This window comes from Pipistrellus kuhlii, unplaced genomic scaffold (genome assembly GCF_014108245.1).
Source record: "Pipistrellus kuhlii isolate mPipKuh1 unplaced genomic scaffold, mPipKuh1.p scaffold_m20_p_2, whole genome shotgun sequence".
Classification (NCBI taxonomy): Eukaryota; Metazoa; Chordata; class Mammalia; order Chiroptera; family Vespertilionidae; genus Pipistrellus; species Pipistrellus kuhlii.
Window position 1 is genome coordinate 158716882 of NW_023425515.1, and position 21805 is coordinate 158738686.

The 21805-nt window shown below is 39.5% G+C and overlaps 1 protein-coding gene across 1 annotated transcript in view; it reads left to right on the top strand.

The window, feature by feature from the left end:
• The first annotated feature begins 267 nt into the window (after positions 1-267).
• The window catches only part of FYB2 (FYN binding protein 2), a 62308-nt gene continuing 40770 nt past the window's right edge, over positions 268-21805 (top strand). The window contains 4 exon segments of the mRNA XM_045584565.1: positions 268-1021; positions 4152-4313; positions 6048-6081; positions 20154-20254. Coding sequence (XP_045440521.1) covers positions 268-1021; positions 4152-4313; positions 6048-6081; positions 20154-20254 — 1051 coding nt within the window.

The following is a 21805-nucleotide window of genomic DNA, read 5'->3' on the forward strand; positions in this document are numbered from 1 at the left end:
TTGTATCAAGAGATTTATCAGCAATTGTTAATACTGTCTCCATTATAAGTGGTTTTTATATGTTGTGAAGAAATTAAACATATCCAAAGGGTTTCAAAGAGGATACAGTTGTTTTTGTTCCATCCCACATTCACAATAGGAGGATGATCTTGCTCAATAGGTGAGCAATGGCATTACATTGGCACTCACAGCCCTTGGCACGCACAGTGTAGTCAGCTAATTGTGCTGCTTGTTTCCTAAAATAATGAGACTTTTCTATTTTCTTTTATGCTTTAGGAAAGATTAAGAAACTTCAAAGAGCTCCAAGCTAAATTTCAAAAGCTTGATGTACCATCCCTTTCAGGACCTATTAAATCCCTAGCAGATGTTTCTCCAAAGGGTAACATTGGAAGCACACAGTCAACAAGGATTTGGGCCAATGGGAAACCCCTCTCATCCAACCACAATCAGCCCCCACCATATTGTTCCAGTGGTGAACCCCAGTCTCTTGAACCCCAGAAAATGAAGTTGGCACCAAGGAGTGATATTCAGAAATGTTCTAATTCCCCCGGACCTCCAAGAAGGTCTACTCATTCTGCAGAAAATTCACAGAAGGCTTCTCTGCCTTTAGATGTGAATTGGTCAAATGCTAAGGTAGCTGGTAAGAAGAAAGAGGTGGCCAGTACCTTCAGAGACAAGCTCCAGACCTGGGAGAAGTTTTCATCTCAGAAAAGTGATATGTCATCAGCCCTTTGCCTTGCCGATTGTGGAAGTGGGGCTCTCCATCCAGAAGATCAGAAATCCATGGGGCTCACTACTCCAGAGGAGCCCAGGACAAAGCTGGAAACAAAAGGCTCCAAGACTCTTCCTTCCCAGAGGCACTTGATAGCCCAACGAAAATCACATGTAACCTCAGAAGATCCCACATTTCTACTTTCTGGACATGGAAGGAAGAGCCTAGAAAAGGGCAGTCCTGAGAGGAGCCCAACGGGGAGCACCTGCCAGCCTATCTATGAGAGTGAGCTTGCCAGCCAGGCCCCAGGTGAGAAATCTAATATCCACAGGTGTTTGGGGAAAGCTCACTGCATTCTTCCAACTTAAAGCTGGGGAACTTGAGAAGGTCACATATGTGATCTCAGCAATCTTTTCTGTGAACACAGGTATTACAAGAGCATCTGCTATATTGTAATTTCAGGTTTGGAAAAAGTGATTAATCTCCTGGAATTATATAGAAAGACAGTTTGAGCAAACTTGGATTTAAAACCTAGTTCTGCTTCTTACAAGATGAATGAACTTGGGCAATCTGCTTAACTTCATAGAGCCTGATCTGCTCTCCTACAAATCATATTCATCACCAGTCTTTCCTGTCTTAGTAATCAGGACAATGTCCTCCTGGTCGCTCATGCCCAAATGTAGGAGTTATGCTCTGTTCCTCTCTCTCTCTTCATTCTTTGCATCTAATCCATCAGTAAGTTATTGGTTCTATTACTAAAATATGTTCTATATCCCTCAACTTTTGCCCTCTGCCCACACTACAGTCATCTCTCACCTGGACCACTGCAATGGTCCAACTCATCTTCTTGCTTTCACACTTTGCTCTTATATCCTGCTCTCTTCCTAGCAGGCACAGTGATCCTTCATAATGTAAGCCGTAATACATCAGGCTCCTGCTCAAATTCAACTCCATCTATCTTACAGTGTTCATGTGATCTGGTCTTTGCCTACCTTTCTTACCTTCTCCTCTCTCATTTCATTGGCCTTCTTGCTGTCCCTTAGATATATCAAGCTGGTTATACCCCAGGGCCTTTGCACTAACTGAGGAACACTCTTCTCCCAGGTCTCTGATACCTGACTCAAACATTTTATCAAGGTCTCTGTTCAGTGTCACCTGCTGTGAGTGGATCCTGAGGATCATTCTATCTAAAATAGCCATAGCACCACATCACTATCTTTTTACATTGCTTTGATTTTCGTTATATCACTTCTCCCTACTTAGTATATTATGTATTGGTTTATCCTAGTAAAATACAAGTTACATAAGAATAAGAACTGTGTTTACCACCATATCCCCAGAATCTAGAAGGACAGGGTGCCAGGGTCAGTGGTTCTCAAAGCATATTTATTGAATGACTAAAATGGACTCATGAGATGGATGGATGAATTGCCTTCTTCTAATCTCTTTGAACTTAAAATAGCATCTAAATTACTACTCATTTCATGGCCCTGTTTTTTTTTTTGATCCCTGTTTATGTCTCTGACTTACCTCCTACCTCTTCCCCTGGCTCACTAGCCCATAGTCAACACACTGGATTTCTTGCTGTTCCTTCAATAGACTTTGTTGTGACTCGGGAACTTTACTATTGCTATTCCCTCTTCCAAAAAAAAAAAAAACAACTAGGTTCATGGAGGTCAGTCAAGTAACACTTCTGGATAAATCTTTTTTAGCTGCCTATCTAAAAAGACCACTTGCCCACCCCAAGATTTGCATTCTTTTATATCATCCTCTTTTTATTTCCTTTATAGAACTAACAGATCTTGTTTGTTTACATGTTTGTCATCACTCTCATCTTATTAGAATAAAATTATCTTATTTTCCTTCTAACAGGACGAGACTGATGATAAACATGTAAAATCATCAGTCTCGTCCTGTTAGAAGGAAAATTCCTGAGGGCAGAGCTCTGTCTGCTCTTATTCTTGTTCAGCTCTACCCGCAGCACCTAGAACCATTCCTGGAATATAGTAGTCAAGTAATTACTGATGAAAAGATGGAAATGAAGAGGGGATGAATGGGAGGAGGGTTATGTGGGAGAGAAGGAGGAAGGATGGATTGATTACCTACCTGGTAGAACTGTTATGAGGATTAAAAAAGATAACCCATGCAAACCACTGAGCACACTGCCTGGGAATAATTAGGGGCCCGATAAGCAAGTGATCATTTGCTTTCACTATCATGTCCTTAATTTGATAAAGACTATAATTACTGACATAGGGAGTTATAGCCTCAGAAGAGAGAAACTTTGGCCCTGCTGGGAGGGCAAGCACGAAGCTCTTCCTGCTTGCAGAGGACAGCAGAGCTTTGAGAGTCTCACTGGTATATTTGGGAAACACTAGCCGACTCTTACATCGTTGTACCATGTAATCAACCCCTACTTTATGTAAACCAAAAATCAAAGCGCTTTGGTTAATATAAGAGTTTGCATTATTTTCTGGAGAAGCAGATATGATTTTCATCTGTAGTATTGGAATTTCTGTTGAGTTGGCTTATTAGTGCAGAAGGATAAAATATGCAAAACTGGGATTATCCTGCCAAATTCTAGGACACAAAATCCACAGCTGCCTAGGTACCACCAAAGTCAGCCATGAAGCCTGTGTTAGGCTATGAGCCCTGGAAATCAGAGATCAATTCTGATTTCTCTTATAGCACCCATGTTATTGCCCAACATAAGTGCCTGAAGAATCCCTTCAGTTATTGTGGATTTCCTTTGAATTGGGCCCTGTTCTTAGTGCTGGGGAAAGGTCAATGTGGCTTAGCCCCTGCCCACAGGAGCCTACACTTAGTGAGAAATTAAAGCAGCCCCTTTAATAAGCCACAACACTGCTAGAGAGGTGTTAACAGTGTGCTGTGGGAATATAAAACAGATTCCTTGATTTCTGGAAGCATTCAAGAAAAGCTTCTTAGAGGAGGTGTCATTGGAGCAGGGCCTTAAAAGAAGAGTTGAAGTTTAGCATGAGAGAAATAAGGGAACAGCATTCTAGGAACCAGGAACAGCATGCACAATATCTCGGATATACGAAAGCTTTTGAAGGTTTTTAAAATCCAATCTGGGAACTGAGAAGCCAATGATGTGAGTGAAGGATGTTTGGGTTTCAGGTCAGGGGAGTAGGATAATAAAATCTGGTAAGAAAATAATTTGGAAATGTCGATTGGGGCTTGTACTGTTTAAATGCCAGACGAGGGAGCCAACAAAGGACATGCTGAGGAAATGGCACTTCATCTTCTGGGCAGCAGGATGGTGACAAGATCAGGGCCGTGTTTCGATCTGGACACTCTGGCTACTGGGTGCAGTATAGATTTGGGGGGGAATGGGAATGAGGCAAGGCAACTCATCAATTTCTCCTGACAGGCTATAAAATGGAAACAATTAACCTACATTGTGGCTTTTTGTGCTCAGAAAAAGAGCCAGATGTCCAGCATCACCAGCTTCCCAAAACGAAACCACTGCCTTCTGTGGAGTTCCTGGGTCCTCCTCCCATGAAGCCCCCGAAGCCTCCAGGAGTGAGCCTCCAGGCCTTCCTGAGGCGGACAGCTGCAGTGCCCAAGACCCCCAGGGAAGGTAAGGAAATGCACAGCCCTCACAACCCCACCACCACCACATAGTCAGCCAGTATTCCCCAGCCACCTCCCTTTCCGCATGAGCTCCTGGTGACAATGCTGAACTGCTTCTCCAGGGTGGGACATCCATCACTGCTTATTCTCATGTAGAGGCTGTGGCAGCTTGCCCGGGAAATGACAAGCCTGCGGGAATTGGTCCCTTATCGCTCCTGAGCCAGCCTGTTTCCCTGAGAGCCTCGCATTTGATCACTGGGAATCTGTCCAAGAGGAAGAAAATGAAAAGGAACAGGGCAGGGAGGCAGAGCACCTCTGTGTTTCCCACAAAGTCTGTGTTGTCAACACAGCCTGAGCAGTAGAGGAGGGGGAGACAGTGAAAGGGAGGCAGTCAGTGTGAACTTGACCTGCAGTCATGATGGCGGTCCCTCAGGCCTCTGCGATTTGCCTGCAGTAATTCACTCAAGGGCTCCCACCCACCCCCACTGGTCCTTTCCAGGACTGAGACACCTTGGAAGCCATTTCTCTGTGCTGTGATGTGTCTAACTCTGACACATGAAGGTGCCCTGCTCATCCACACCCCCACTCCAGACTCATCCTGTTGACATTTCAAATACCTTTGTTCTGTCTGCTCTAATGAAACAAGGGAGGGGAATGTAGGGAGGACTGGCTAACATGCTTTACTGTGACCATGAGTGCCGGCAGACAGAGCACTAACTGAGCTACTTCTAACTCATTGGTTGTTCGTTTGACTGCTCTGAGCAACTTCATTGTTAAATTTCTTTAACTCATTGGTTCTCAAATTTTCGTGTGCATCAGAATCACCTAGGAGACCTGTTAAAACACACTACAAAGAGTTTCTTACTCAGTTGGTCTGGGTTGGAGGCCTGAAGATTTACCTTTTTAACAAGTTTTCTGGGGTTGCTGATGCTGCTGCTCCAGGGACCATGCTTAGAGAACCACTGCTATAAGTCATCTTAGGTTTCATCTTAAAAGAAAATTCAATATAGAGAAACAGGGCTCTTAGCATTATACATTAAGAATATGGCCACCTCTATATCAGGGAAGTTTATAAATGTTAAATAATTTAGGGCTCAAAGCATCTCTCTGAAAGGGAAGAAGGTTGTGAAAGGAGATAAAGTACTAGGAGATAAAGTACTAAATCTTTTATAATAAAATGGGCTTTGTAAATTGCAGCCTCCCCTCCACACACACACACACACACACACACACACACACACACACACAATAGCTGTTTAAGTTTGAGTGTGTTACCCCCTGAGCCTCATTGTCCTTGCCTGTACATGGGGATGATAACAACACTCACCATATAGATTATTGTGAGGATAAATGAATGAGATGAGGCATGGAAAGACTTCATAGTTATTGTCACACCAGTAAGAGCTCAACAAGTGCAATGTGTCATTATTTCAAGCATGCATTTTCTTTGCCAGGCCCTGTGACAGAAGTGAGATTAAGAGAGAAACCCAACAGACCTCCTGGTACTCCAGGAAGTCAAAGTCTAATACAAGAGAGTGTACTCATGATTGAGTACCATAAAGTGTGGGTGGGGGCTGCAATGTAGGCAATGATCCCCTGGATGCCTGGGAAGGGAGGCTTGGGGCATAGATGAGTTGCCAAACACATTGTGTCTCTGAAGTCAGGTCATTGCACAAACACAATTTGCTTTAATCAGGCTGTCGCTACAGTCTCTTTTTCACTCTTCCTTTTGCTCTTGCAGCAGCTGTGAAGGAGGGCTACCTGCCTCCAGAGAGGTAAGTACCTGTTTCTTAATTGTGCAGGAGTATAGCTTGCCAATGAGGCCACTGAGCCTGCCCACAAGCAGGACGTAAGCACAGGCCAGGAATCAGTATTTCCCCAAAGGGGTGCAGGAAGAGCAGATGCAGATGCGACAGACTGCAATTCTTGTTTTAAACGAGAGATTAAATAAACCACATTTAACAACAATGCTGACATTAAGTTGCAAAGATGGTCCTCTGAGGTACTTTTATTTATTGTACAGTTGGGTTCAGTAAATTGAAACATTAGCTTCCATAGTAATAAATTGAGTTAGAGGCCACAGAAAGTTGAGGGCAGCTGGCAGGATGTTTGGAACTGGTAATGGCACAAAGACCTTTTATTTTTGCTGCATTCATTCTAAGAATTTTTCCATGGAAGTGCTAGGTCATTAATTCACTCAACCAAATACTGTTGAGCCCTTTTAATGCATTCACCTGGCTACTTAATACAGATTTTATCATGTCATCTTCTCAAGAAGGCATCCACATTGCTGACACTGTCTCCATTTTATAGCTAAAAACACTTGGGCTCAGAAAGTTTGCCACTTGCTGAGCTGTGATTCTAACTCAGGGGTGCACAAACTATTTTTTATTGTGTATAATTGATGTATAATGTCTAAGTTTGAGGTGCACAGCCTGTTGGATTAATACATTTATGCATCTCAATATACTAGTAACCACTACAGCAGCTTAGCTAACATCTTTATCACCTCATATAATTATTTATTTTTTATGTGTTGAAAACAGTTAAGGTCTAGTCTCTTAGCAATGTTGAAGTTTATAATAAGTATTTTTTTTTTACTCTAATGACTAGGTTGTGCATTAGATATCCAGAACTTATATACTAGGTGCAAGTTGACTGAATTGCTCCTATTGTCTGGGGTTCAGCTTGCATCTGGTTGATGTAGGATGACCTTGGTGAGGATGACCTTGGTGCAACTCAACTTAGCACACTCATCACATCCTCTGGTGAGCTAACTGAAGAATGCTCTCCCAGCAGCGGCAGCAGACAATGCCAATAGCACAAACACTTTCCATGCTTCTGAGGTATCACATTTGCTGACCTCCTATTGGTCAAAGCAAGTGACTTGACCAAATCCAGCATCACAGTGGGAGGCACTGAAATTTGCAAAGTACAGGGTCCAAGGGAGGCGTTAAGAATAGTAGCCTCAGTCCAATCAAACTAGCACAGTTTACATATACTTCCGTATATGAAATGAATGCTGAAGGTCAACATTCACTGGGTAACAGGGAGGAACACTATAGGCAGAGATAGAAGGTATGAAATAACATATTATTTTGAAAATTAGAAGTAGTTAAGTGGAGTTAGAGTATAGAAAGTGAAATAAGGAAGGGAAAGAAATGGGATGGTTAAGGTAGACAGAAACCAAATCCTAGAGGGGTGAGTACACCAAGGAATAGACAGTCGTATTCAATAAGGGGGAACTCCTAGTTTAGTGGTTAGAGTTGAATGATGGCACAGGGTAGGTTGGTGGACTTGCATTCCATGTACATTTATTTGAGTGAGGGGGAACAATTTAGACATCTCAGGAAATGATTTGCATTAGTTACTGGATGAGCGTTGGTCCTGGTAAGGCATTTTGAGGGGACAATGGCATTCTGATGTACCCCGAGTCAATCTTGGTTCCCTGTGCCTCACATACTGGGAGCATTTCAGAGTTATTGAGTGTGCCATGATCAGAGTGTATAGCTACATACACCATTTTCCTGCAGCTAGGCTCTAAACTAAGCTGACTTCTTCCCTCACACTTTCATCAAGGAATCAGCAATCCATTTCAACACTGGGCACAAACTGGCTGTGATGGGCAAGTACTGAGAAACAGTAGTCTGTGACACCTTCTTCCTAAGAGACTTACAAGGGAAATTGGTGCTGTTCTTTCATATTGACTTTAAAACTGAACCTACCCTCATCTGAAATGAGATTCATTGCATCTCAATTATGATATGGCCCATAGCACTATAAGAGTGAAAGACAGACGAGATGAAGGGGGACCAGAATTCTTAGGGGCAACTTCATGAAAGAAGGAACATCTTGTGATGTCCCCTGCACGGTGGGCTGGAATTAGATAGATTCACTCATTTGTTCCCTTTTGTGAGACTGTAAGTTAGGTGATAATAGGGTATTGTTACTGGAAATAACCACATTGCTAACTTATAGTTGGTTAGTGGATGGATAAATGGATGGATCAATGAATATTTAGTATAGAGCTAGAACATGATTGAAAGCAAGGTGATGGTAATAAATAGCATATAGGCTGACAAAACGTATTCTAATATGAGAAAATATGAGATATGGTTGGATCCTAAAGGGCCATGCTAAGGACTTTGAACTTCATTTTGTCACTGATAAAAAATTAGTTTGAATCCCATAAATGTCTGTGACCACGCATCTTCTCCTCTACCTGCAGGGAGCATAAGGCTATTGGTCCCTTGCAGGCACCTGTAGACAGTGGCCTCACCCTTAGGCATCTTTGTGAAAGGGATAAGGACAGGGTAGAGACAAGGGTGTTGCTCCTTCTCAGATTTCTGAATCCTTTATCTATTTCTTTTACTGAGCCCAGGTAACAACATATTTTGGCCACTCATGACTCATCCTACTTTGAGCAATGAACAAGGATCAGTCAGACATTTGACTCCCAATCTCCCTCTACTGTCTCTTGATTTGAAGAAGTAACATTGACATAACTGATAGATAAGCAATTGTAAAATTAACCTATTTATCCATATGATTCCATTGCTCCTATATGTGTGAGACATATCTATGTATATCTGTCTTCCTATGAGAAAAAGTCACTATTTAAAAAGTGTATTTTGCTGGAAATCTTCCATATCTCCTAGCTTTCCATAGTCACTGGCAATGAGTTGTGCATAAAAAAAAGTCCAGTGGTTGCTATGTAAGTCCTATAGTCCAAAATAAATTACTGTCATATTCTTAAAAAAAAAAAAGAAGGAAAAAAGAAAGAAAGAAAGAAATTACTTTGAACAAGTAAATGCCAGAATGCTGAGCAGCCTTAGATACAATTTCCATGGGAACTGGTGCCTGTTTGGGAAGAACATTTCCATGTTCTTGCTATTAAAGATCTTGTGTTAGAATAGAGTATGCAGGATCTCATTACTGGAAGGGACTCGGCAATGACCTGATGAGCCAAGCCACAGAGCATAATGTGAACAAAATCTGGGTTCTTGACACATGCTTTACCACTTATCACCTATGTAGCCTTGGACAAATGCCTTAACCTCTGTAAACCTCAATTTCTACTTATGTAAAGTAGGATATTAGTAGTACTTAACTCATACAGTTATAGTGAGGATAAGTGAAATCAGGAGTGTAAAGTGTTTAGCACAGTGCCTAGCATCTAGTGTTCAATAAAGCATACTTAGCTATTATATAACCTTCTACCAAAGGCAAGAATTCTCTTCAAAAGTCCTTTGAATGGGGAGCTCATTACCTGGAGAGTCCAGTGCTTTTCTTTGCTGAGGTAGATTTTATCCATTTAACACATACTTATTGAGCATCTACTATATGCCAATTCCTCTATATGCATTGAGACTACAGCAATATATAAAGTAGACAAAAATACCCTACATGTAATCACACACATGTGCCTACACACATTTGTTTGTTTACTCAAAAGTCCTTCAAGTTGAACTGGGAGGGGAATATATAACCTTCCTACCTCAAACTCAAAACCACTTGATCAAGATCTTATTAGTACAGTGGACACTGTCTTTACATAACAGTTCTTAAAACATCTAAGGATAACATTTTTCTTTGAATTAAAGATAAATTTTTTCAACTATTCACAAAACAGATATCTTTGTGTTTTAGCTGTATTTCAGTAGATACTACAAACACACACACACACACACACACACACACACACACACACATACATGTTAATCATCTTGTTAGGAACTCAGTGAATTCACAATAACCATTTTCATTTCTGAGCTTCATATTATCAAATATGAGAAGTCGCATAGCATAATAGAAAAACACATTTTTCCATGAGTCAGAGTAACACAGATTCAAATCCATCCCCTGCACCTAAGACCAGTCACTTACCAGCTCAGAGCTTTAGCACACACATATGTAAAGTGGACACAATAATACTTACTTCACTGATAGCCATGAAGACTAGATGAGATAAATTCTAAAGCACAGTGAATAGAGAAGATGCTTGATGAGTCTGTTTCTTCTACCCCAGGCCTCTCCATCTCTGGTTGTCTCTGGAATATTAATATCTCATTAGCTCCCAACAGTGAAATGACTTTTTGAAGATTATTCTTTGCCATCACTTTTTCATGGGAACCAAGCTGGCTGGCACCCTGTATGACAGCAGCCTTTATTAGTGTGAGCAAAGCAGGGGATTCCCAGGGCACAGTCAGCAGGATCTCTGTCAGTACTTAGCAGAGTTGGCTAGTATTTCATTCATTAGCTACAAATACAGTTTTTCTCCCACTCCTGACACAGGGAATCTCAGCTAAACACTAAGGAAGGGAGAGACTGTTTATTTCCCGAGTAGAAAAGATTCACACAGGGCGGTGTTTCTCAAATGCGGTTCTATAGGTGGATCTCGGGAGTCCACTGTTTTCTCTCCTCAACTTTTTAATTTTGTGTTTTTGTTTTGATGGCAGCCTTTAAAAAATACTATAAACTTATGATGAATCTCCTGGGTGACCTCTCTCAAGCCAGTACTTTGGAACATGCATTTGTATTTGTGTTTTGGTGTGTTTAGCCCATGGTGAGTGGGAGACACTAATGCGCCTGGGTCTGCGGATCCATGATGGTCTAGGTCCTGTGTGATGTCCAGGAGAGCAGAAGCTGTACAGGGGGATAGCTGCCTTCCTTGGGGCATCCAAGCAGAATAATGATGCAAGCAGAATGACATTGTGGCCCAACAAAACACATTTGTTCTCCTTACTTGACTAGTAGTAAGTGCTATAAAGAAATTTTTAAGTATTAAGGGGATTGAGAGCAAAGTAAAGAAAGTGTAGAGTGGTCAAGGAAGGCCTCTCAGAGGTGGTGATTTAGGGATTAAGACCCGAATTCGGGGGCCCCAGTCATGGAAAGTCTAGGGGAATATTCCAGGAGAGAGCACCACTGATTCAGACCCTCAAAGAAGAACACCTCCCCACACCATGTCTACAGAGCCAGAAAGGAGAGTGATTAGCTAAACACAGTGCACTGGGGGATGATGGGCCACTCTTGTGAGCCTGGAATGAAAGTGGATTTCTCTCTAAATGCATTGGGAAGCCATGGAAAATGACAAGCTAGGCAGTGACATGTACTGATATTTAGTTTGTACCAGTCACTCTGGGTTTTGTATAAAAAAAATTAATGGGGAAATGGAAAAAGAAGAAGGTGACCTAGGAAACCACTGTAACAATAATAAAATAGTGATTATAACAGTAAAAATAGCAATCAACCCTTAGATAGTCTCTGTTCTAAGTTCATGTATGAGTCTATATTTGACAATCTAAGAAATGGATGAACCATCCATTTTACAGATAAGGAAACTGAGTCACAGAGTGGTGAAATAAGTTGGCATGCACAATATAGTAGAAATGAAGATAAAGAGCTCTGGGTGGTAGCTCAATTAGTTAGATAAGCATTCTAATACATCAAGGTTGTGGGTTCAATCTCCAGTCAGGGAACGTAAAAAGATCAACCACTGAATGCATAAATATGTGGAACAAGTCAATGTGCATTTCTCTTTCTCCTTTTCTCCTTCTCCCTTTCCCTACCTCTCCTGGTAGAAACCAATAAGTTAATTAATTAAAAAAAGAAATGGAGATAAATCAAAGAATTCAAGTTATGTTTGGGGATGGGTGGAAGCCAGCAATTGCTGGATCAGCTGTGGGAGTGAGATGGGAGGGGAAGAGGAATCTAGGAAAACTAGGAAATTTACTGTTTTTGTCATTGTTGATATGAATACCTGTGGCACATCACTAGAGCTCAGTACCAGACACATCCTTCCTAAAAGATATTTTGGATTGGTTTCTACTTAACTAAGCAAAAGCTGGACTTCCTTGTGCCTGTGTGCATGTAAGATCAGAATCTCTAAAGGCTAGTTTTTAAGTTGTTCACAATTACAGTGCTCTTTCTTGAGTGGCTCCTCATAGGAAGGGATGTGAAAGAGTTCTCCAAGATCCCAGTGTGCTCAACTGAACTGCTATAGGGCAAGAGTGAAGAGAGGGAATTTTTTAAGCCTTTGCCTTATAAAGTTTTAGACCCAGAACATCCAGGTGGCACCAGCTTAAGCCACTTTAATCTATTCTTATTACACTCAACCACTGAGCCATGCCAGCTGGGCTTATCCCCTTTTAATTGGATTTCAGGGACACAGCAAGGTCACTGTTTGGCCTGCTTTTCACAAGATAGGAGCAGTGGATTTACTTATGGTTTTTCCCGTCTTTTGTGTTTTTAAGCATTATTCCTTTTTTAAAAATCCCTTAAAGGCTCTGTTTTTTGGGCACTTTCTATAGACAAAGGCTTGTGTCCCTTACTTCTATAGACAAAGGCTTAGGTCCACTCCTTCATTTAAAACCCCCAACCATAAGAGTGCTCTGTTCAAGGGGACTGCTGGTTCAAATGTTGATCTCATCCAGATATCCTCACAGACACACTCAGAGGCAACGTTCAACCTGGACACCTGTGGTCAAATTGACACATGAAATTAACCTTTACCATCATTCTAGTTTTGTGGCCCTTTATTTAGAGAGTTAAGTTATAAACTTATGAATTTTCGAAAAAACACTTTAGTGCTCAGAATTGAGCAACATTGGCAGCATTGTTTTTTCTTGTTTGTTTGTTGTTACAGAAGTCATTGTAGAAGTAGTAGGTTATGAAACATGTGGTGGCAGGGTTGTGCTTATACACACTCCTGTACTAGTAAATACACACATATTTGCATATTTGTATATACAAATGCATATATTCATATGTATCTGATATATGTTTATCATAGACATATATGTGTATTTTGTGTGAATGTATATCATATACTAGCAGCCCAATGCATAAAGATTCGTGCAAGAATGGGCCTTCCTTCCCCTGGCTGCCAGCATAGCCTTCACTACAGTCCTAGAGCTGCCTTTCTGCATTCCCACACTGCCCAGATGCCTAAACCAGCTGGGGCGGTGTGCAAGCATCTCGCCCCTCCCCCAGCCACTCAGCACCTGCATATGCAAATTAACCCGCTATCTTTCTTTGGTTAATTTGCATACCCCTGATTGGCTGGTGGGCATCTCAAAGGTACAGTCAATTTGTATATTTATCTTTTATTAGTGTAGATAAGAAGATTATGTGTGAACATAGATATATGTGTGTGTTCTGTAAAAATTGAGAAAGTATAATAGTAGAGCTAGTGGTAGAAGTGGTAGAAGTTCAAATGGTGGAAATGTGGAATGGTAGGCAGGGTGGTAGTGGTGGTAGTGGCAGCATATACCTTATGTCAGTAAACACAGCATAATATATGTTCAGGAAGAAGAGACTTGGGCCCAATTACCCACCCAAGGTCACAGATAAAGTTGAAATTCAGCCTCATATCTATCTTTCCAAAGCATGTGTCCCCTCACCACCCTTCTGCCCGTCTACTTCATTGATTCTTCATCTTTGTCCAGCATCTAAAATGTAGAAGATGGAAACTTTATTAGCTCTTGAGAGAAACACATCCTTGGAATAATTTTGTGTATTTTTTATGAACATAGTACATATACATTTTACACTTGATCTTAGCCAAAAGGCCGAGAAACGATAGTACATATACATTTTTAAGTCCATTTTAGGTAGGATGGATATAATATTTTAAAGTTTAATCATCAATCATTTAATTCAGGAAAAAAGGTTTCTTAGGGTGAAGGCTGGGGAAGAAAGTAGTCTTGTAAGAATTATTTATTGGAAATAGGAATTTGCCCAGTTTGGTACTTTGGGACATTGAGAAATCACATGGTCACATATTTCCTTGTCACCAAGAACATGTAGAATACCACACAGAGCAACTCCTAGCTAAGCTACTGCTGGTCTCTTTGCCTCCAAAGTGTGTGGCCCATTGACATAAGAAGTGGAACAAGGTGGGTTTTCCCCTTTGACCTACCCCCTAATGAAATAAGCACAGAAGTACAGCTATAGCAGGCTTTGCTGCTCAAGTCCCAATCTTCCTACTTAGTATAAGCTATTTTGATTTTCCAGATCTTTTTTTTTTCAGTGAAACTTTTTGATGCAGTCTCATGCAAAGTGATCCAGAGGAAGGTGAGAAAGGAAAAGTACCTGTGGGTGTTTCCCACATATTAATTCAGTTATTCCTACAGTGGCCCTATGAAGAAATTAAGGCCCTGAGAATCTAAATGCTTAGTACCACACAGAGATGGATATGATGAATCTAAGTACAGTGCCTCACATATGGTAAACCCTCAACAAACAGTAGCTGCTACTGGGATGGGTAATTTCACTGTTTGATCAAGTGAACATGTGTTTGAATGAGCAGTGTGTACTATAATACAATACTTCTCTAGAGTGAACAGCCCAAGACAGAAACTGGCAAATTATTCTCCAAAGGAGGGCTGTGCCCCAAAGGTAGACTTAGCAAATGCAAACAAGAATGAGAGGAGGGCATGGGCCCATGCTTCAGCCAAAGAAAGCTAACTTGTTCAAAAATTTGTTTTACAGGTAGATATCTAAGGGTCCAAGCCAATAGGAAAGCATCTGCTTGTGTAAATCATCTTTAACGCTCGCATTGCATTTACAGAACTATTTCTTCTTGAACACAGATAATGTTGATGAGATCTTCAAGAAACACTAATGTTTTATTATCTAGTACTTAAATTACCAGAGGTTTCCTATAAGAAAATCAGAAAAGATATAAACCTGATACTAGGCCAATAATTTCCAAAATGCAAACCCCAACCTTTTTTTAAAGAACACTATAATTTCTGTCCTCCAGCATAATAATATTACTATCATATTTTTGTAGAAGGTCTATGTGAAGAGGGCAAATATTGCATTCAATATCGATAGCCTACTTTTAAATCAGATTTTATTATTGTTGTTTTGATGAGTAAAAAACTAAAGATTAAGGAATGTATCCAATATCTTATCATTAGAAAGTAGAAGAGCTGGGCTGACCCCAAGAGCCAAGTCTGTCTATAATTCTACGCTGCCTCCCAAAGATTTCTACAGTTCTGGAGACAGACTATAGACTTAACAAATGTAGAAACAAAGAAATTGAAGCAGAGATATATTTAATTTATCGAGTTATTTCTTCCCTACAACCAAAGTTCTATCGACCCACACTGCATTACATCAAGGAAGATCTCAGGTCTGGTTTTAATGGACCAGAAAAAAAGATAAAAGACATTGTCAGGGAGCAAAAGGGTGGTTTAAATGTATCTATATTATCTTTTTTCTCCCTTCACATTAATCCTGACTCTGCCTTTCTAAGACAGTGGATCTGAAGATGCCTTTTTTTTACATTTGAGTGAAATTCTTTCTGATCATCTGAAGTCGTGTGTATATCCATTTCTGACAAAAGTAGTGCAAGACATTGATTAAACTTCTTTCAGTTTTTTCACAAATTGTTTCTTATTAATAAAGTTAATTTACCATAAACCCAATGAAATTGTTAGGCCCCTGGAGCATAAAGTACATGGGATAGTTTATATTTTAAGAAAATTTCTCTTGATTGTTTCATGCAGGGGGAGGGGAGCCAAAGAGTAAGGGGAGAAATTATGATGCCTTAGAGTTTATTATGTTTTCTATTCATACATATTTAAAGTATCAAAGAAACCATGGCAGGGGGAGAGGGCAGAACCTGAAAATACCCAAAGTGGCCAAACAAAAAAGAAAAAATAATTGGGTGACATGTACTTAATATCTATATATATATAAAAGCCCAGTGACTGAACGGCAGAATGTCCAGTCAACCAGTCGCTATGATGTGCACTGACGACAAGGGGCAGATGCTCAATGCAGGAGCTGCCATCTGGTGGACAGTGCTATTCCACAGTGGGCATGCCACTCAGTTGACCAGGATGAGTGGCGTTCCCACAGAGGGTTGATCCCCGCTGGCCTCACTTCCCATGAGTATTAATCCATGCCCTGGGCCTCTAGTATAATAATAAATGAAAAGAAAAAAGGAAAAGAGAGTGCTCCCATCTTTTTGTGTGTAACAACTATACAGATATAGCTCCAAATGTAAAATAAAACCAGGAAGAATACCAAAGTACTGAGACCTCACTTGTGTTAAGGTGGGAGAATTATGGGTAATTTTCTCCCCTCTACTGTCCACATCCAATGTGAAATTGGTATTTTACATTTGCTACAGGCACAGTTGAAGTTCCTTTCATTTCACTCACTAGTCCCGTTTCTCTTTCTCCCTTCCCAAAGGCAACTTCAGCTGAGAATACAAGAGTAGATTCATTTAGTATGTTTCTTACACTTTAGCTACAAACTCACATATCCGTTAAAGGTATGGTATTTTACATTTTTGTATAAATGGCATCTTATTTTATTCTTCTACAACTTGATTTTTTTCCAAAGCTGTGTTTTCATATTATATGTTAATGCGTGTAAGACTAATTTATCCATTCTGTTTACACATTGCCTATATTCTTTATATAAATAATATATCACAATATGTTCATGTATTCCTTTAATGAGGAACATGAAGGTTGTTTTAAATTTTCAACCTTTCAAATGATGCTGCAACAATAATTCTCATATAATAACAGGTAAATATGAGCAAGTTTTTTTAGGTCAGTGGTCAGCAAACTCATTAGTCAACAGAGCCAAATATCAACAGGTCAATGATTGAAATTTCTTTTGAATGCCAAATTTTTAAAACTTAAACTATTAGGTAGGTATGTTGTTATTAACTTAATTATGGTACTCCTAAGCTGGCCTTTGCTAAAAACACAAGGGGCCAAAGAGCTGCATGTGGTTCACAAGCCGCAGTTTGCCGACCACTGCCTAGGTTGTTGTGATGTGTTTTTATTACTTAGAGTTAAAAGGGCTAAACAAGAGTAAATAATTTTAGTTTTACTAGGTATTGAAAAATTATTCTCCAAAATAGATGTTCCAATTCATATTCTCGAGCCTGTATGAAGAATTCCCATTTTCCATATTCTTGCTAAATAAGATGTTTTTTCAAACTTTAAGATTCTTGCTAAATTGAAGGGTGTGGAATCAAATTTTCATTGTCTTAACTTCTATTTTCCCCTATTTACTGTGAGGTTGTGAATTTGCTTATAAACTTTTTAGTTGTTTGCTTCTGTGATATCTACCATATGCTTTTGTCCAATTTTCTAATGGTTTCTTTGTCTTTCTATTGCAATAGTTCCTAATAGAGTTTACATACTAACTCTTTTTGTTCCACTTTGCTATTGTGACATTTTTGGAGGTTAATCTAGTTAAGAAAGTTTATCTACCTGGAATGCTTTCTTGCATCTATTAAAATAATCTGAGTAGGTGTTTTGTTCTTTTTTCACTTTCATTGTTCCAGTATGATTACTTGCAATGACAGATTTTCTGATGTTGAATCATCCTTGAAGTCTTGGGGAAATTTTAGTTGTTTATATTACTGATTAATTCATTATTCTACTGTTTTATTTGGGCTAAAATGTCTATGTGAGAGTGGGCTATATTTTTCTTTCATTGGTCATTCTGTGGTTTTCATATCAAAATTATTCTTTCATCTTAAAATGAGTAGCATAGCTTTTCCCGTTTTTTCTCTCTCTGAAACTAGTCATTAAACCTCACCACAGGTGGGCAGAATGTGGAGGTGGGTAGGGGGGAATGTGGGTGTGTGCATGTTTATTCAAGCCCTTTTATGATTTATTGGCCTGTCCTTTCTATTTTTTTCTTTAGATAATTTTATATTTCTCACTAAATTTGCTGATTTTCTCTAGACTTTCAAACTTATTGGCAGAGAACTGATCACAACTTCTTCATAGATTTCTGAAAACCTGAAGCTATTCCCAGTTATGTCCTCTTTTTTTACCTTTACTTTATGATTGTGTATGTATACCTTCTCTCATTTTCTTGAACAGTCATGCTAAAGTATGATCTACTATTAATATACCTACCTAAGCTTTCTTTTTGGTTAGCATTTAGTTTGGCTCTCTTTCCCATTCATCAATGCCAACGCTTTGGCTTGTCTGTTGCTTTGTAGCAGGATTAACTGGGTTTTTAAGACATTAAGTCAGATAATCTATATTTTATTAGAGTAGTTTTATCTCTGCATTTCTATGATTCTTGATCTATTTTGACTGTTTCCCATTATATTTCATGTTTTAAATTTACTATGAAATTTCTTTACTTGTATTTTTTCTTCCTTTTCTGCCTTCTTAAACATTTAAGCTTTCTTATGGCATATTTTCCTTCTACCAGGTGAGAAGTTATGCTATTTCAGTCTTTTTTAGTGATTATAGTTAAATTTAGACATCTACAATTAAGTCTGATGTTAGTTGAAATCTATACCCTGCTCTTAAACAATATAAAGACCTGAGAATAATTCCCATAGCCTTCTCTCACCATCATATTATTATTTAATATTTTAATTCCATTTTATTCTTTTTTAAATATGTTTTTATTGAATTTTAGAGAGAGAGAAACATTGGTCGCTGCCTCCTGCATGGCTCCCACCAGAGATTCAAGGCTACAACCTGGGCATGTGCTCTGATCAGGAATCAAACCAGCAACCTCTGGGTACATGAGTCAATGCTCAACTATTTACACTGGCTGGGCCATTTTATTATTAATAAACATTGCTTTTATAATTATTCAAAGTATGTGTATACATTTTGGGGGATACTGTGTGTGTTTGTGTGCGTGTGCGTGTGTGTGTGTGTGTGTGTGTGTGTTGAACCTTCTCATTCTTTCCTCCCTACTGTTAACTTTTCTTTTTAATATTTTTCATCTCTTAATCTCTCTGTGCTACCTTCTGGGTAACTTCCTCAGATTTAACTAATTCACCAATTCTCTCTTTTGCTGCACCCAATCTACTTTTCAACCTATACATTAAAATTTTTCTTTTAAGAACTATATTTATTATTTCTATAATTTCTTTCTCCTGCCTCCTACTCTACATGCTTTTTCACACCCTCTAGTGGATTTTGTCCCTCATTTTATTTCTTTGAACACATAAAATGTATTTATTTTAAAATCACATTCATGTCATTCTGTTATTTAATTCTCCCGAGTTATAACTTCCAACTATCTATGGTGGCTCCTTTCCTATGAGGTGTGCAGTTGTGACTATAAACTTATTTATAGTGAGGACTATTTCTTTAGAAACCATAGATATCCAAGGTATGGACGTATGTTTACGAAGTAATTTCAGAGTTGCTTTAGCAGAGGGGAGAGTTGGGTTTCAAGCACCGTTTTGGTTTTGCATCTTGGAACTACACAGTCTACATCTGGAACCCATGCCTGTGCAAGGTTCTGATATCTCATGGGGACTCTCTCTTAGCTCTAATGGCCATTGTCAGGCAACAGTCTTCCTGCTCAGAATCTAGGAGAGTGCACCAATAGTTCTAGAACTTCTTTTGCAGATGGAGTGGCATTTTGTGACTCTGGACTTCATGCTGATGGCTCAGTTTCAGCTTTCCATTCAGATGAGACCTGAGGCTCAGACATAACTTCCAACTCAGACCTTAGGTCACCAGTGGACCAGTCGCTAAGATCTTTATTTGGTTCCCATTTGCCTCTGAGTCCCTTGGTTACAGTTCTCATTTACATGTTTAATTGTGCATTTCCTCTCGATGTCTGGAGCCTGGAGATTTTTACCTTACTGATTTCTAGATGAGTTAGGTGTTCTTTGTATAAATCTTAGTATTGTAATATTTTATCCAGAATTCCTATGTCTTTGGAACAGGGATAGTGTTGCCTTCCATGTCTGCTCAGGTTACCATATTGGCCAGACATACTTATATTACCTCTCTAATGAGGAAAAAGAATAAAAAAGTTTTACAATATGTTTAAAGAAACATTTTATTTTAACTAATCTTCTTTTCTCCATGCTTCTCAGTGCTGAATTTGAAGAACCACATAATTATGAGGCAACAATTTCATATCTGAGATACTCTGGCAACTCCATTAACCTGTGCACCGCAAAAGAAATTGCTGATTGTAAGTCTGCTAAGCCATTTAATATTATAACCCCATGTGGAATGAAAATGTGTCAAAAATGGTATTTTCCCCCAGCTGACTATGAAGTTAAACATCCATAGCCATGCTGCTTTACCATCTAATTCCCCCTTTTTGTCTAGTCTCTTATAACTATAAATACATCCAGTTGAGCATGCATGCTATCTCAGGACTCAGCGCTGCCTTCTCTCTGCCCTCCTCTGGTCTTTCCTTCACTGATCTGCTTAGATGCTTTGCCTTTTGTCACTATGTGGGAGGGAAAGATCAAGATATGGCGATTAATTTTTTTTCCTTGTCCTCCTATACAAACTTCATCTCTCTTCTTGCAATGTATTTCTTGAAGTCCCTGGAAGCCCCGTGTATGGAGAAGGAGATAACAGACCATGGGAATTAGGTCCCTATGGTTAGCCTGGATAGGAGCATAGGATTCATTTAATGGCTCTGACCAATCATTCAGAGTTACATCTTCCTGCCTCTGGTATACTGAAAAAGCTCAGAACTTTATGTGGAAAAAAAAAAAGAGACCCTTTCAGGGAAGAAGATGAAGAAACAGGGACTTATATCATCTCCACAAGTTTCTATGTCTCTGTTCTGCCTGTAGGATCAGTCAATTTTCTACAAAAGGCGTACATATTGGTGCCAGAATAAACACTAGCATTTACTGACCTTGTGTGATGGGTCCCAGTTCTGCGTTAGGTCTTCTGTGTACATCCTGCTGATAGGGTGATTTTAATCCACTTTGAGAGAAGGGAAACTCAAGGTCAGGGATTGAGTAACCAAAGTCACATAAGGGCTATGTGGCAGAGTTATAATATGAAATGGGCTCAGACTGCCTCTGAGGTCCATGATCTTCCCACCACTTTATGTTGCTTCTCCTTCAAGAAGGTTTTCATTCTCCCCTCTGATAGTTGTTCTCTTCTCCCGGCTGGGATGCTGCTGTTCAGGGGAGAGGGTTATCTAACTCGGCATGAAATGTGAGCAAGGACTCCAGTGCTGTGCATTTCTAGTCCCTTTCTGACCCTCTGTGGTACAGCCCTTAGAACTTCACATTCCTATTCTGGGAGAAAGTTTTGATGGCAAGACATACTACTATTAAACTTTGTTTAAAAAGCAGCATTAAATTATGAATATATTTTTAACTGTGCATGCATTACCCTTTTTGGGGGAGTTAACTACAATCCCTCTGCTCCACTAGCCAGGCTATGGAAGGGACTGTATCACCCATTTTTATTAGCCTTGTCAAGTAAGGTGTCTCTGAACGTTGGTTGTCCCATATCTAAGACAGAATTATAATATATTTTCCCACCCAATGCCAAGGAGAAGTAAAGAGACCATGATTTGTTAATTCTCTAAATAAATATATATGGTCAATAAACTGGAGGAAGAAAGAAGGTATTTTTTAAATTGGAAAAAAATATCTATACTTTGGATGAGGCCATCTGTGTCATAATCGGTCATTTTAAATATATCAATAGCTAAACAAAGTTTTTAAAATGAGTATTAGCAGAATGTTTGACTCAAAAACCAGTAAAA